General features: G+C 48.8%; 2 protein-coding genes across 5 annotated transcripts in view; one reads left to right on the top strand and one right to left on the bottom strand.

Moving 5' to 3' along the window:
- Positions 1-7,909, top strand: part of Csf1r (colony stimulating factor 1 receptor) — a 28,765-nt gene extending 20,856 nt beyond the window's left edge. The window contains exons 13-21 of one of the 2 annotated variants that reach the window (XM_004854406.4): positions 123-233; positions 1,407-1,569; positions 3,699-3,787; positions 3,898-3,995; positions 5,094-5,216; positions 5,302-5,413; positions 6,084-6,183; positions 6,758-6,866; positions 6,964-7,909. In XM_004854406.4, the coding sequence (XP_004854463.2) occupies positions 123-233; positions 1,407-1,569; positions 3,699-3,787; positions 3,898-3,995; positions 5,094-5,216; positions 5,302-5,413; positions 6,084-6,183; positions 6,758-6,866; positions 6,964-7,161 (1,103 nt within the window). In that variant the 3' untranslated portion in view covers positions 7,162-7,909. The remainder of the gene's footprint in view (positions 1-122; positions 234-1,406; positions 1,570-3,698; positions 3,788-3,897; positions 3,996-5,093; positions 5,217-5,301; positions 5,414-6,083; positions 6,184-6,757; positions 6,867-6,963) is intronic. The other variant, XM_004854408.4, reaches the window with a different exon arrangement.
- Positions 7,910-8,071: 162 nt separating this feature from the next.
- Positions 8,072-15,723, bottom strand: part of Hmgxb3 (HMG-box containing 3) — a 71,640-nt gene continuing 63,988 nt past the window's right edge. For all 3 annotated transcript variants that reach the window (XM_087180595.1, XM_004854411.4, XM_004854410.4), the window contains 3 exons: positions 12,305-12,421; positions 10,392-10,601; positions 8,072-9,435 (listed from right to left, as the gene is read on the bottom strand). In XM_087180595.1, the coding sequence (XP_087036721.1) occupies positions 8,968-9,435; positions 10,392-10,601; positions 12,305-12,421 (795 nt within the window). In that variant the 3' untranslated portion in view covers positions 8,072-8,967. The remainder of the gene's footprint in view (positions 9,436-10,391; positions 10,602-12,304; positions 12,422-15,723) is intronic.

The raw sequence follows: 15,723 nt of genomic DNA on the forward strand, positions 1-15,723 counted from the left end.
CTCCCTTTTTCTCTCCCTCCAATCTGTGTGTCTGTATCTCACCTCCTCCCTCTTTTGGACTTTTGTTCCTCTGGGCCCCTGGATGTCCCCTGCTTGCTCTGACCGGTGGCCCCATCTCCCAGCCACAGCTCACGCGGATGAGAAGGAAGCCCTCATGTCAGAACTAAAAATCATGAGTCACCTGGGCCAGCATGAGAACATAGTCAACCTTCTGGGAGCCTGCACCCATGGAGGTGAGGGGGGCCTGGTGGGAATGGGGCCTGTGGTCTTGGGCCTTTTTGGGTGAGTATCTCAGGGACCTGGGGACACCAGCTCTATCTTCCCCTTATCTGTTCCAAATGCCTCAGCACCCTTGAAATTCCTAGGCCTGACTCCTGGACTAGGTAGGAGCTACTAAGGGGTGGCTCTACAAAGCTCTGGTCCATGGTTCACAGACATCTCTGAGCATCAGAGCATTTGTGGAAGGAGATAAAAGTAGAGCTTTCTGGCTGGGTGTGGTGACATATGCCTGTAATCCAGCACACAGGGGTAGGGTGGAGTGGAGGAAAGACTGCTGTTTGAGGCCAGCCTGGGCTACATCATAGTGAGTTCAAGGCCAGCACGAACTATATAGTGAGACCCTGTCTCAAAACACCACACACACACACAAAAAATAGGCGCAGATTTCTGGACCCTGCTTCCAGAGGATCTGATTCTGTAGGTCTAGAGTAAAGCCCCCAAATCTATGCCTTTTTTGATTTGTTTTGATACCAGGAATGGAACTCAAGGCCTCATGCTTGGCAGGTAGGCACTGTGCCACTGAGCTATATCCTCAGGCCCCCAAATCTATGTTTTAAGAAGCCGCTACCCAAAGATGCTTGGACACTTGCTCCAGGGACCTCAGAGGTGTCCCAGGGCCCCACGCTTCACCCTATATTAAAGTGCCATAGATCTCTCTCTCTCTCTCTCTTCCTTCCTTCCTGCCTTTCTTTCTTTCCCTCTTTCTTTCTTTCTCTTTCTTTCTTTTTCTTTCTTTCTCTCTCGCTCTCTCTCTCCCTCCCTCCTTCCCCCCCTCTTTCTTTCTTTCTTTCTTTCTTTCTTTCTTTCTTTCTTTCTTTCTTTCTTTCTTTCTTTCTTTCTTTCTTTTTTGTGGTACCAGGGATCAAACTCAGGACCTTGCACTTGCCAGGCAGGTGTGGCACCACTGAGCTACATCCCTGGCCCACCATAGCTTTCTTTTGAAGGAAGGATTCTTGGGCTTAAGATTTTTTTTTTTTAAGTTCTTCTGAGTGGGACTGGTGGGATTACGAAGACATCAAGAAATCTGATTAGAGCCAGGATTCGAATTTAGGTGCTGGGTCCCAAGCCTGGGGCTTAACTGCCCCAACCCCGTGCTGCTGCTCACATTACACTCTTGGCTGCTCTAGGCCCTGTCCTGGTCATCACTGAGTACTGCTGCTATGGCGACCTGCTCAACTTTCTTCGAAAAAAGGCTGAGGCCATGCTGGAACCCAGCTTTCATCCAGGCCAGGACCCTGAAGGGGATACTGGCTACAAGAACATCCACCTGGAAAAGAAGTATGTTTGCAGGTAGTACTCTGGCACAGGACAGGAAGGAGCCAGGATGGGGAGGTGGGACCCAGGTCTGTCTGCAAAGCCAGCTCCAGAGTAGGTGGCCCTCACATGCCAGTTTGTGCCATGAGGAGTAGCCACCCAGGTTTTATAGGAGCTCTGCTTTTCTACTACATATTCCCATCGTTCAACAAATACTGAGTACCCACCATGTTGTGGGCAGGCACCATATTGTGGGCGGGTAGATGGCAATGATGGGCAGCTCTTAGGCTGACGAAGACATATGTTAATGAAATCATCACCTTAACATATGTAACAGATTAGCCCTGACTCATGCCTGGAGGCCCGGCTGGAGATGGGAAGACTCAGGGAATACTTGGTTTCTCCCACTGCATGTGTGTGGAGGCTGCAGCATATTTAACCCACTTAGGAGTGGCTGGGCTCAGTCCCCACATCTGTGTGGAGAAATGGGGGCAATCAGTTAGTTGTGGGGTGAGAAGAGGCAAAACAGCATGACTGTGGGCAGCTCTTTGCTTCATGCTGGCCTCAGCTTCCCCAGGTGAGCCATCAGAATGGCAAACCACTCAGAGTTTTGCTGCCTCTGTTGTTCCATGGGGCTGTGATTCCTGGAAGCCATGCAGAGCCAGATGGACAGAACCATATGGGGAACCGGAGAGAGGAAGTGGCGAGTGTCATATCACCCATGAGTCAAGGCAGGGGCAGAGCTGAGCTACCCTGCCCTCATGGCTTTGGGGGCAGTGCTCACCTTAGCACACTGATGTCCTGCAGGTCTTGTTCTTGGGGGGATTGGCAGGGCCCCAGAGCCAGACAGCAGCCAGAACCAAATCAGAGCAAGAAGGGCATATATTGTGCTCTTATCCTAAGTACTGGGAGCTGGCAACCCTGGGGAAGCAAAAGGAGAAGGAGGCCATCTTTCTTTCCCTGGGCGGGTCTGCTTCCTCCTCTGATACTGACACCCCTCTGAGAGGGTGACACACACTGGGCCTCTGCAGGATGGAACCCACAGAGCCAGATCAAATAAAAATGAGTACCAAAGCACAGAATTTGCTTCTATCTTCAAATATGCAGAGAAAGTATTCTGAGTGGCAAAATTTCAAGGGCAAGGGGCATATGAACCAATCCTTCAAGGGGATCCCAGGCTATGTTAATATAGAGGTATCATTTCTAGAACAAGGGAAAGGGTGGCTATGCCATAAACATGTCTATAAACAAAACACTGGTTCTTTTTTGGGGAACACTAGAGTATGGTAACCTCAAGGTACGTATCTTCAGTGCAGAGGAGCAGGGGTAAGGCGTTCAGAAATCCTATCTGATGGGACTGTTAGATGCAGTAGTGGCTCTGGAGTCACCTACTACCTAAGAGCAGGCATCACTGTGGGGCTGCTAGAAACTGTCGTCTCAGGCCCACCTGCTCAGACCTGCTGAGTCACAATCTACACTGTGAGGAGATTCCCCAGGCGGTCCATCTGCACATGGGTTTAAGCTGCTCTTGTCTCACCCCAGGGAGATGGAGAGCTGTGAGTGGCTGTGTTTGCCCCTAGTTTCAGAGAATGGTCTGAGCATGGCAATGTTTAGAGTTCTCCAAGGATTTTTTTTTTTGGTACCGGGGATCGAACTCAGGTCCTTGTGCTTACGCAGCAGGTGGTGAAACCACTGAGCTAAATCCCCGGCCCCTCCCCAAGGATTTTTATGTGAAGCCAGGGGTGAGAATCAGCTGTGAAGAGAGGAGATGACTCTAAGAAGGGGTCACAGAATGTGCTCAAATTCCAGCAGGGTTGTTATGGGGAAAAGCACAACTTTTTGGTGGCCCTTGATAGAACAAAGACCAAAGAGGAATGTCCCAGGGGTCCATTGGCATTAGGAGCAGAGAACTTTCTATCAGGCAGAGCTGCCCACAGATAGGATGGGCTACATCTCTGACACTGGGGGGATGTCCAAGCAGAGCACAGTGATCACTTAGAATGTGTCGGGGGGGGAGGTTTCCTCATCACAAAGGTTGACTTTGAGGTCCCTTCCCTTCCCTGCTGAATGGCTAGGAGAGTTCATGGGCCAGCTGGAGGCTGAAGCTTAAGCTGGGCAGTACCGTGATGGAGACTGACCACCCGTCAACCCTTTCTCCTATGTAGGGACAGTGGCTTCTCTAGCCAGGGTGTGGACACCTATGTGGAGATGAGGCCAGTGTCCACTTCCTCAAATGACTCCTTCTCTGAACAAGGTGAGGATGTACCAGGGCCAGGGGAGAGGCAGATTGTTGGGAGGCAGGGGATGGGGCCAGGGAAGAACAGGGCTGTGACAGGGCTGCCCTGATGCCTCTTCCTATCCCAGACCTGGATAAGGGGGACCAACAGCCACTGGAGCTCTGGGACCTACTGCACTTCTCCAGCCAGGTGGCCCAGGGCATGGCCTTCCTCGCTTCCAAGAATGTAAGTCAGAACTGCTCTGGTGTTCAGGTCACTGGGGGGTTTACTCAGAACCCTATGGGGCTCAATGCATGAGAATAAAGGAGAGGAAAGAAGAGGAGGTGGGGGTGAGGGAGGAAGCAGACTGCAAGAGAGCAAGTGGTCAGTGGCCTCAAAGGGCTTCAGGAGTGGGTGGAAGATAGGTGTGCCCAGGTTGGTTTCTTCAGGAGGGGTGGGGCCTCCAGTCAGCAAAGTGTCTGTTCCAGGTGGAGTCCAGAAGGGTACTTTCTCCAAACAGGTTTTTTTTTGGTACTGGGGATCAAACTCAGGACCTCGCACTTGCCAGGCAGGTGCTGTGCTGCTGAGCTGTATCCCCAGCACCCAAACAGGTTTTATTCACTCATTTTCATTCACTGTAAATGGGGCAACAGGTGTCTCCATTGATAAAGCACATGGTCTCATGGGATGAAACCAGAACCTTCTTCACAGGGTTGTGAAGGCATCAGAGAATGTGAGAAATACTTTTAGCCCAGGATGAGGTGCCCAGGTATGGGAGTTCTAACTATCATCCTCAGAACAGACTAGGGAGTCCATGGCTTGATGGTGACTTTGCCACTTGTATGACTCTGAGTAACTGATTTAAGTTTTCTGAGCCTCATCCTCTTTATCTATAAAATGGCGTAATCACAGAATTATCTGAGGACAAAATAGAGCTTTCATTTTCATGCTTAGGGAGGGACCAGGCCTGGTGCTGTGAAACCCTGAAGGTAGCAGCTGTTGCTGTTATCAGTAACAGGATGGGCCAGGGATTGTGCACAGCATGGGATTGTTGCTTCTGGCACCGTGGGCCAACCACTCCACTCAAAAGCAGCTCCTGCTTCTCAGAGATAAATAGCTAGAAGGGCCATGGAGGCAGGGTGGTGGTGGCTTCTAGACATTGAGGACATTCCATTTTCTCAAAACTTGGGCTGCAGTAGATTTGAACAGGAGTTCAGGGTAGAGGACAACTGATGTCCACTCCTTCAGTGGGGACCCCGGGGCCTACGGGGCCCCCTCTGCCCCTCCTTACCTTGGGCTCAGGTAAGGGAGGGCTGAGACTAACCCTGCAGTGCTTCCCCTCAGTGTATCCACCGGGATGTGGCCGCTCGAAATGTGCTGTTGACCAACGGGCATGTGGCCAAGATTGGGGACTTTGGGCTGGCTAGGGACATCATGAATGACTCCAACTACATCGTCAAGGGCAATGTGAGTGCTGGGAAGGAAGGGATGGGCTAGACTGGGGAAGGCACAGAAAGGCAGGCCTCCAAATAACTGGGGATAATCTTTCCAGGCCCGCCTGCCTGTGAAGTGGATGGCACCAGAGAGCATCTTTGACTGTGTCTACACAGTTCAGAGTGACGTCTGGTCATATGGCATCCTTCTCTGGGAGATCTTCTCACTCGGTGAGCCCACCCTGGAGTTGGCTCCTCTTTGACCACCCCACCAGTGTGTTGTACCTCATGGAGAAATCTAGTCAAGGATGCCTGGTGCCCAGAACAGCACAAGGGCCGGTGGACGTGAAGGGAGGGACAAGAGCTTTCAAATCCAGCATCACGGTTCCCGTGGGTTTGGTAGACCCTTGAGTGCTGACACACACAGCCTCTGAGCCCTTTCTTCATGTTTCCCTTGTGCAGTTGCTTTTCTCTAGAACATTGTTGGCCCTCTTTGTCTAAAACCGACATACTCTTGGAGATGCACCTCAAGTCACTAGCTCCCATTTCCTGAGGACTAGACATGGGGATGTGCGCTAAGTCCTCAAATACATTGCTCTACTAACTTCATAACACCTGGCATAATCCCCACTTTATTGAGCCACCACTGAAGCTTTGGTCCGCCTGACTGCACAGCCTATGCTGTAGTTCTCTGTGGTAATGCCTGGTGGAAGGCTCTCAGCTCCCCAAGTCTAAGCCCGCTGTCCAGTGCACACCTATAGTAAGATCTGGGGAGGAATAGCTGTTGCTCTGAGGCCAGAGTCTGGGAGGGGCCCTTCACACACCTCATTGCGATGCACGTTTGTGGGGGAAGAAGGCAGCAAGCAGTGTGTGGCCCTTTACATGATCCCGGTCTTTGCAGGGCTGAACCCATACCCTGGCATCCTGGTGAACAGCAAGTTCTACAAACTGGTGAAAGATGGGTATCAAATGGCTCAGCCTGCCTTTGCCCCAAAGAACATGTATGTGAAAGGGTCTCGGGGGGGAAGAGGATGGCCAGGATGGGTTGGAAGGGGCTGGAGTGGGTGTGTGATCCTGGTCTTTCTCTGCCCAAAACGCTCCAGGGCCAGATTTCATCTCCCCACAGTAGACTCTAAAATAAGCCCTCTTTCCTAGTTCACGGTTTCCACTGGTTTCCCAGGTATAATGGGGGATGTTCTGAGAAGCTCTGAACTGGGGCAGGCCCTTTAACTCAGACTGTTATTACAATGACCTTGAGGACACCAGACTCATCTCTCAAAATGGGGGTGATGAGAATACATTCTCCAAGGGTTACCATAAGGATTGAGGTAAAGCATGCCAAAGACATAGCCTAAGTTTTGTACCTAACTTTTTTTCCTTCCCCAGTGCTGGAGATGGGACATGGAGCCCCATGCATGCTAGGCAATCAATCCACCACTGAGCTCCATCCATAGCCCCCAAACTCACTTTGGACTAGGTCTGGGGACCTCCACTGGACAGGGCTCTGTAGGGATGTATGTAGTGGGCCCTAGACACTGAGGAGCTTCACATGGGCAACTTCTGTCCTATCTCCAGATACAGCATCATGCAGGCCTGCTGGGACCTGGAGCCCACCCACAGACCCACTTTCCAGCAGATCTGCTTCCTTCTCCAGGAGCAGGTCCAAGCCGAGAGGAAAGAGCAGGTGAGGGGGCCTGGGCACAGAGTGGCTGGATGGCTCGGTAGAGCATGCAGGGCTAGGCCTAATGCTCTGGACTGTCACTGTTACCTCCCACCCTCAGGACTATGCCAATCTGCCAAGCAGCAGCAGTGGCAGTGGCAACAGCAGTGGTGGCAGTGGCAACAGCGGTGGAAGCAGCAGCAGCAGCAGCAGCAACAGTGAGCCAGAGGAAGAAAGCTCCAGCGAGCACCTGGCCTGCTGTGAGGCAGGGGACATCACCCAGCCAATGCTGCAGCCCAACAACTACCAGTTCTGCTGAGGTGGTGTTGACAGGGAGTACTGCCTCGCCACTGCCAAGCTTCACCTCCTCATGGATGGGGCAACATAGGGAGAACATACAAACTCTGCCCTTGGTTGTTTCCACAGCTTGGCCCAGCTCTAAAACCTGGGAATGTGAAGGGTCTGGGGGAGGTCAAAAGACACCACTGCCAGAGGCTGGGCCATCACTGCCATTTAGGGGCTGAGCCCTTTCCACCCTCCCCCACTCTTCTCATATTGGACTTGTTCGCTATGACAACTCACTCCTACCATTATTTGCATTTCCCTTCCCAAATCCCCTTATGTCTTTATGGAAATGGACTATTTGGATGAAGTGCCTGGATGTTGAGAAAACAAGGCTCCTTGTGGCCAGGCAACCCAGCAAGTGGTGGGACTGCACTCTGAACCAGTGGTGCGGCAGGAGTGGACAAGACCACAGGTCCCCAGGGGCAAGGTGGCTCCTTTGTATGAATCTAATGGAACCTTCCAGCCCTTGCCCTACAGCTTTCTTCACTTGGCAGCCCACCCCACCCTGGATCTGGCATTGCTGTAATGAGCCACGTGGCAGCTAAAATGTTGAGGGGTGCTCTGCCCAGTACCTTGTCATTCTGGCCTGGAAGGTAGAGGACCTTGGTGTGTGGCTGGCCACACCAATCAAAAGGCTCGCAGTCCCCCAAGCTGACACATCATAACTAACAGTCATGCTTCGGGATGTTCTTTGTAAACATTAAACTAACAGCATTAACACACCCAGCCTCTGGTATTTTGGGTCACATAAGTGGATGCAAACTCCTTAGGATCTTCTCTGTTCCTCCTTGACACGAAGTGACAAGCCCAGGACCCTAGAAGTTTGACCACATTGTGCCCTACACAATGAGCATGGAACTGGCCCTTACTTCATCAAAACCAGATAATTTAATAAACTTTATTCTTGTTGGGGGAAGGGGGGGAAGCCACCTACTCCACTCCTCTCAATAAATTAAAACACTTGGCCTGTTCCTGGGCCCTAAGCAAACCATGGGCACTTGAGCCAGTCCTGCTGTTTCTGTGTGGCCCAGTCTGCTTCCCCTTCACAGAAGGGAGTTTTCCTACTGCTGCCAAGTTATGTCACAGGACCATGGGCCAGATCCCCTCTGTGGTGAGGGTCCCAGGGCCCAGAGAGGATGGAGGGTGCAGCAGCAGTGGTAAGGGAAAGGAAGAAGGGGATTATCTTTCCCAAAGCTCAAGGAAGAGGACAGTCCTGGAAGAAAGCTGTGGCTGACTGTTCCTCCCTCCTCAGTTTCCCCCAAATGTGGTGCAGGAAGAACTGGAGAAAAATGCATCCCCCCTTTGGGAAGAGTCAAGAGCCCGAAGGGGTGCCTAGTATGAATGTGGCCACCAAGGCCCCAGTCAGAGGCTAAGGAGCTTGTGTAGCTCTAGGGTTGGACTGGGTTTCCCCCAGATGGGACACCTCACCTAGTGCAGACTCCTACCTCACCCCAACCCAGGACCTCTACCCCACCTTGCATCAAGCCCTGGGGTGCTGGCTACCAGCCTTTCCTTCAGCCTCCCTCGCCTCCCTCCAGCATACTACCTCCTACAAGTGCTCTTTCAGGGCCAGTAAGGGGTTTCCTGACCCCTGTCCTGAGCCCCAGATGGCAGAGAAGCATAACTCTGGGCCCTAGTATGCTCAGAAAATGGAAGCTCTTTGGTCAGTCCCAGCAGTCAGAGACTCTGCCTACAGGTGACTGCTTCTGCAGGTCCCTGGACAGATCTGCCTTGGGCAAAGGCTGTACTATGGCTTGAGAGAGATGATGCAGTCCCTGGCTTATTCTGCCACTGTGGCCGCCTCCTCTTCCTCACCCTCTTCCTCAGGCTCTGTCTTGATCTGAGCAACCCCAAGGCGGTAGAGGGTGTCACGAATGACCACCTCGCCAGGCTGGCAGTTCTGTACAATGTCATGGATCTGCCTGTTGACAATCTCACGACTGGTGAGGAAGTCCATGAGGCGGTTGTAGAGGTAATAGTGGGTGGCGTTGTCAAAGGCAATGGGACGTTGGCGGACATTATTTGATTTGCTGTCCATAATGGAGGCTAGAATAGATGCATAAGGTGCCAATTCAGGGCACAGGGATAAGGAGTGGTGCCCAGCACTGGGGTCACCAGGACTGGGCTGTGTGCCTGCATGGACAATGCGCCGAGTAGCACTCTTGGTGACTGGGTGTTGGACAGCATGTTCAGCCTCTGTCGTGTCCACGGAATTATGCTGGTCCAAAAGCTCGGGGCAGGACACGGTCTAGAAGAGAGACGAGAAGCCATTTTGACAAGAGGAAATGACCAAGGTATGTATTGTAGCTGGTGAGAGCAAAGGTCAACTTTGTTTAAACTCTAGCACTGTGGTGTAGCTTATCTCCTAAGGTCAAACATCATCCCCCTCCCTCTGCCTCAGTTTCCCATGTAACAAAGAGGGACAGAATAGCACCCACCCCACAGAACAGATGTTGGATTGCTTGAGCTGCTATTATCATTATACACTGTCAATTCAGGCAGCAGAGTGAGAAACACCTCAGAGGGAGGGAGGCTAAAAACCTTTCCTGAGCCCCCAGCACAAGCTCCTAGAACGTGGGAGTGATGACAACAACGTCCCCTCCAAGTCAAAGCCAGAGGCCTTCTTTCCCAAACATACAGTGGTGGGGCACTCACTTTCCTTCTGATCCTTCCCCCCTTCCTAGCATCTGTCCTAATGTCCCTTCCAGCAAAGGCTGAAGGTGAGCCCTGGAGGGCGTGTGACTGCTAAGTCTGTCTGGCACAATTTACCAAGACACAGAGACAAGGGTTCTGCCACAGATCTGCTGTCTAACTCTGGTCAAGGCCATTTCCTGCTCTGGGCCTTAGTTTCCTCTTTTAAAAAAAAGAGAGTCAGAGAAAATCAGTGCTGAGGGCTTAGCCCAGGGTCTGGTTGGGTTGAGATTCTCAAAGGTGGCATTTTCAAGCTTATCTGGAAGGCAAGCTCTTTTAACACAAGATACCTGTGTTTGGGATACCTCAAGCACACACAATGGCGACACATACAGTGGTAACTCAGTAAAAAGTTGTGGAGCAAATGCTGGTTTCAGCACATCAAGACAAGATATTGGTGGAGAAAAAGAATGCTAGCAATGGTTCCCAGGCAGGCTGGGCCCCTTCAAGAGCCAGGGGAGCAGGATATATTCAACTGAGGGACTTATTCCAGTTTCTCAGGAGGAGACTTACCATAGGTGGCTCGGTAGGGCTAGAGAAACAGCCCTGGTTCTTCCCCCACATTTGGCTGGTCAGCTCTGGGTAGCAGAGGTCAGCACACAGGGCCACAGGTGTGGCCATGTCTACCACATAGACAGGAGGCCAGTGGCGGGAAGAGGCAAGCAGATCCACATGGTCACGGGCACTCTCACCTCGGACAAGATACTTGGAGCCGCAAACCACCTGGAGGGAGATGGAGGGCCCAGCCAGAGTTGAGAAGCTCTAACTCCAATTCCAACAGTAGGGTCCTAGCTCACTTGTCCCCAAGAAGGTGAACAATCAGGTTCATGACTGAGCCAGGGCCATTTTACCAGAGTCCATGACATTCTGCTGTCGTCCTAATTTTGCCCCTAAATGAGTCACTGGCTCATCCTCCTGAGAGAAGAGTCAGGACATCCTGTCCTCAATTTAGGCTGAAAGGCACTTCAGGACATTTCCTCTAACTTCCACTCCTTCCACAGTACTACCAAGCATCATCTAGTAGTTCCTAATCCTAGCTGCACAGCACCAGTAGTTAATAGCTTGTTAAAGATGAAGATTCCTGGGCCCCAGCCCAAGACTAAAGAATTATGGTCTCTGGGTCTAAGCATCTGTATTTGAGGGAGCTCCTCACCTGACCCCAATATGCTGACCAGATGGGAGGGCTGGTGTAGTCTAGGGCCCCTCAGGCTTCATCATCATTCCATTCCATTACCAGACAGCTCTGGGTACAATGGAGAATCCTGCCTTCACACCCACCTGGCAGTCAGTTCCAAATCATACATTGCCCCTCACAGCCCAAGACAGCTCTTCAACTGCTTTTCAGGAGAGGACCCCTCCAGTCACATGCACACCACCCTCTCAGCAGGCTTTGATCTACCCAGGTTGAAGCACCTCCTTTAGACACAGCTTTTCTCCAAGGGGTTGATAGACTCGGGCTCTTTCTACAGTTGTCCTGTTGACTCAAACATCTCAGTGAGCTGAGGCTCTGCCAAGGACACTCTGCACCCTATTCAGTACTTGTTAATAGCCCTGGGTTCTGTATTCCAGTATCTTCCCAATTCTATTCTGTCATCAAGTATACAACCCGTCCTGGAGCTATCCTAGTGCCTATTGCATCCACACCCTTCTAAAAACATATGGAATGGTCTTCCCAAAATCAAAATCAAGCTGGGTACAGCGGCATATGCCTGTAATCCCAGCTACTTGGGAGGTTAAGGTAGGAGGAAACCAAGTTCAATGTCAAGCAGCATAGCAAGACACTGTCTCAAAAAAGGGCTGGGAATGTAGCTTAGTGGTTGAGTGCACTGCATGCCTAAGTCCCTGGTCTCACTGCCCAGTGGAGCAAAACAACAAACCAAACCAAAAATCGGACCCAATTTCCCATTCAATACCATCCAAAAGGCCCCTCACCACTTTTGAAATAAAATCCCAGTGGTTACTCTGGCCTCTAGTGGTCCCTCTGCTGGGGAACACTCCTTCCCTGGCTTGTCACTGGGGTAGAATGGCTACCCTCAGGACAGCCTTCGCTGTGTGTCCCTCCCTGTTACTTTCTATTTCAGCCCCTTGTCTGTTTCCTTCAGAGCTATCATTACAAGCCAGGGCAACTTTTGTTTCCTCACTAAAATATGAAGTCAACTGGGGAAGAAGTACATCTTTGTTGCTTACTCTGTACTTTTAACAGGTGACTCATGGTTGAACACAGGGTAGGGTACATAATAAATGCACAGTGACAAGTCACCAAGGCTCCGTCCTCAGCCCAGACTATGATACCGACTCTCATGCAGTTACTCCACAGGCTGCACAGCAACTGGAGTCCCAAACCCCAAAGGATGAGCTGGATCAGACCGTGGAGCAGCTTAACATCAGCAAATTCACCCAAAGTTCTCCCCTAGTTATCCTCTTACCTGATGGGGGCACACTTTGAAGATTTTACCCCCAGTGAGATGCGGTGGGGGCTGTCTAGCTCTGGCTCCATTCTGTACAGATTCATAGAGGGCCAATAAAGAGAAACAGAGCTGATCCTGGAGAAGGACAAGATTGAAAGCACAGGAGTGAAAGCTAAGGGATCAAGCCTGGTGCTCAGCATTAAATGTGCTCTCCATACCCAAAGTAAAAAGATCATCTGCCAGGCTGGAATGGGTCTTTAAGCCAACCCAGCCAATGCTCCTCTAGGCACAGGTGGGCAAATGGAAGCCCCCACAAAGATAGGTCACAAAAGACCAATGAGAATGACTGGGGTGCTAAAGTCTAGGGCCTGGGGCCTTCTAGTTTTTAGAGGTCAGAGAAACTTTCAAAGAGGAGCTAATATTCGAATTTGAATTTAAAGAAAGCATACTTTCAATAGCACAGAAATATAAAGGATAATAAAGTACTGTACAGGTAAATCCCATACATACACATATACAATCTATACATGTAATAGCAACCACTTTCATAGAGCTTGAAAAGCAGACATTATAATGCATTCTTTACCATAAACTTGTGAGATGCATTTTAATTATCTCAGTTTTACAAATGAGGAAAATGAAGCTCAAAATGTAAGATATAGTGGACCCTTGAGTTACTGGCCTCATATATGAACAACTTGGGTTACGACTGGAATTTCAGTTTTAACTAATGACCAAAGTCTTGAGTTATGGCCCAAATGCCAGCCATTTGTGCAGCTGTAAACAGACTCGAGATGCCAGAAAAGTGTATGTAAGCATTTGTAAGCGTCAGTCTGAGCCCAGATATGCGTGTTCATGGACAGGATTTTGGTCAGTGCTTTACATAATTGCAACAATTACTGCTATCAAAATGGCCCCAAGAAAGCTAAAGAAGCAAAGGAAGGAAGGGAAAGTAAAGAAAGCAATCACAATAGAAAAGAAGAAGGATAAAAACAGCATGGTACTGGCAAAGAAACAGATCCGAGGATCAGTGGAACAGATTAGAAGATGCAGAAACAACTCCAGACATCCTCAGCCACCTCATCTTTGACAAAGGAGCCAACCACCCTCATTGGAGGAAAGATAACCTATTTAATAAATGGTGTTGCAAAAACTGGATTTCAACTTGTCAGAGATTAAAACTAGACCCATACCTATCACAATGCACTAAACTAAGATCGAAGTGGATTAAAGATCTAAATATTAAGACAGAAACACTAAACTTGCTGGAAGATAAGTTAGGTAGAACTCTTGAATATATTGGCATAGGAAAAGACTTTGTGAACAAAACCTCAGTAGCACGGGAAATAGCAGAAAAGAATCAACTGGGATTTCATCTGATTAAAAAGCTTCTGCACTGCAAGAGAAACCACCAACAGAGCTAACAGACAACCTACAATGTGGGAAAAAATTTTTAGCAGCTGTAACTCAAAGGGCTACTATCTCAAATGTATAAAGAACTGAAAAAAATCAGACCACCCCCAAATTCAAAAATGGGCATCAGAAATGAACAGACATTTCTCAGACAAACAAGTAAAAGCAGCAAATAAACATATGAAAAAATGTTCAACATCACTGGTCATTTCAGAGATGAGGATGAAAACAACACTGAGATTCCACCTCACCCCAGAAAGAATGGCTGCCATCATGAAATCATCCAATAACAAATGCTGGCGGGGGTGTGGAGAGAAAGGAACCCTGCTCCACTGCTGGTGGGAGTGTAGACTGGTGCAACCACTATGGAAATCAGTGTGGAGATACCTCAAAGAACTAGGGGTGGAGGTCCCATTTGACCCAGCTATTCTCCTGCTGGGTATCTTCCCCAAAGAATTAAAAAGAATCATACCACAGTGATATATGTGCACCCATGTTTATAGCAGCACAGTCTGTAATAGCTAAAGCTTGGAAACAGCCCAAGTGCCCATCAACTGGAAACTGGATAAAGAAAATGTGTTTTTTTAAATAAAATGGAGTACTACTCAGCCACAAAGAAGGAGAAACTAGAGACATTTATAGCTAAATGGATGCATATTGAGGCCATCCTCTTAAGTGAAATAAATAGGACACATATCTGTAAATACCAAATAGTTTCTCTAGTGTGAGGAACTGAAAGTGTAAATAAGGATACACACAGATTAAATGGCCTAATAACATAGTTCTCAGATTGTGTTTCCATCGCGTGTCATATGACTGTATCGAAATTTAAATTAGGGAGAAGTTTGGCTTATGTGGAGTCTGCTAACTAATTGGAGTTTTTTTTCCAGATCATTATTTGTGCAATGTTCGTTTGGGGGATCTTTCTGAAACAAAATGTTCAAGATCACTGGTTGAGAGATGCAAATGAAAACAACACTGAGATTCCACCTCACCCCAGAAAGAATGGCTGCCATCATGAAATCATCCAATAACAAATGCTGGCGGAGGTGTGGAGAGAAAGGAACCCTGCTCCACTGCTGGTGGGAGTGTAGACTGGTGCAACCACTATGGAAATCAGTGTGGAGATACCTCAAAGAACTAGGGGTGGAGGTCCCATTTGACCCAGCTATTCTCCTGCTGGGTATCTTCCCCAAAGAATTAAAAAGAATCATACCACAGTGATATATGTGCACCCATGTTTATAGCAGCACAGTCTGTAATAGCTAAAGCTTGGAAACAGCCCAAGTGCCCATCAACTGGAAACTGGATAAAGAAGATGTGTTTTTTTAATAAAATGGAGTACTACTCAGCCATAAAGAATGAGAAACTAGAGTCATTAATAGCTAAATGGGTGCATATTGAGGCCATACTCTTAAGTGAATTAAGTAAGACACACGTGTAAATACTGAATAGTTTCTCTAGTGTGAGAAATGAGAAACTGGAAGTGTAAATAAGGATGAAAAGGATTAATAACTAACAATTGATACTCTGAAACAGGAAAAGGTCCAAAGGGGTAGGGGTGGTGGGAGGAGATGAGGAAAGGGAAGAATGGAAAGGAAAAATTATGAGAAAAGAAAAAAAAAAGAATGGAAATGAAGTCTATGTAAATAGGGAAGGGAGGAGGGGTGAAGGGTGCACAGGTAATGGGGAAAAAATAAGAACTAAGATGCATCATGTACAGGTACAAGCACCCAAAGATAAATGTAAATGTATTGTGTACCTAAAATGTACCAATAAAAGAATTTAAGCAAAAAAAAAAAAAAAAGAAAAAAGAAAAAAAGAAAAGAAGGAAACTGTGGAGAAATATGAGAGCAGCGTTCTTGTGAGTGATCTCACTAATATGTACAGCATGTCAAAATCCACCATCTTGACAATCTTACAGAAAAAAGATTTGTATAAGGAAGCTAGTGTTGCTAAACGTGTTACTCAAATTAGTAAGTCATGATCAACAGAGTTAGATGAGGTAGAAAGGCTATTAGTGT

Source organism: Heterocephalus glaber, unplaced genomic scaffold (assembly GCF_053883595.1).
Source record: "Heterocephalus glaber isolate CG9 unplaced genomic scaffold, H.glaber_assembly_v1.0 deba00001463, whole genome shotgun sequence".
In the NCBI taxonomy this organism is placed as follows: Eukaryota; Metazoa; Chordata; class Mammalia; order Rodentia; family Bathyergidae; genus Heterocephalus; species Heterocephalus glaber.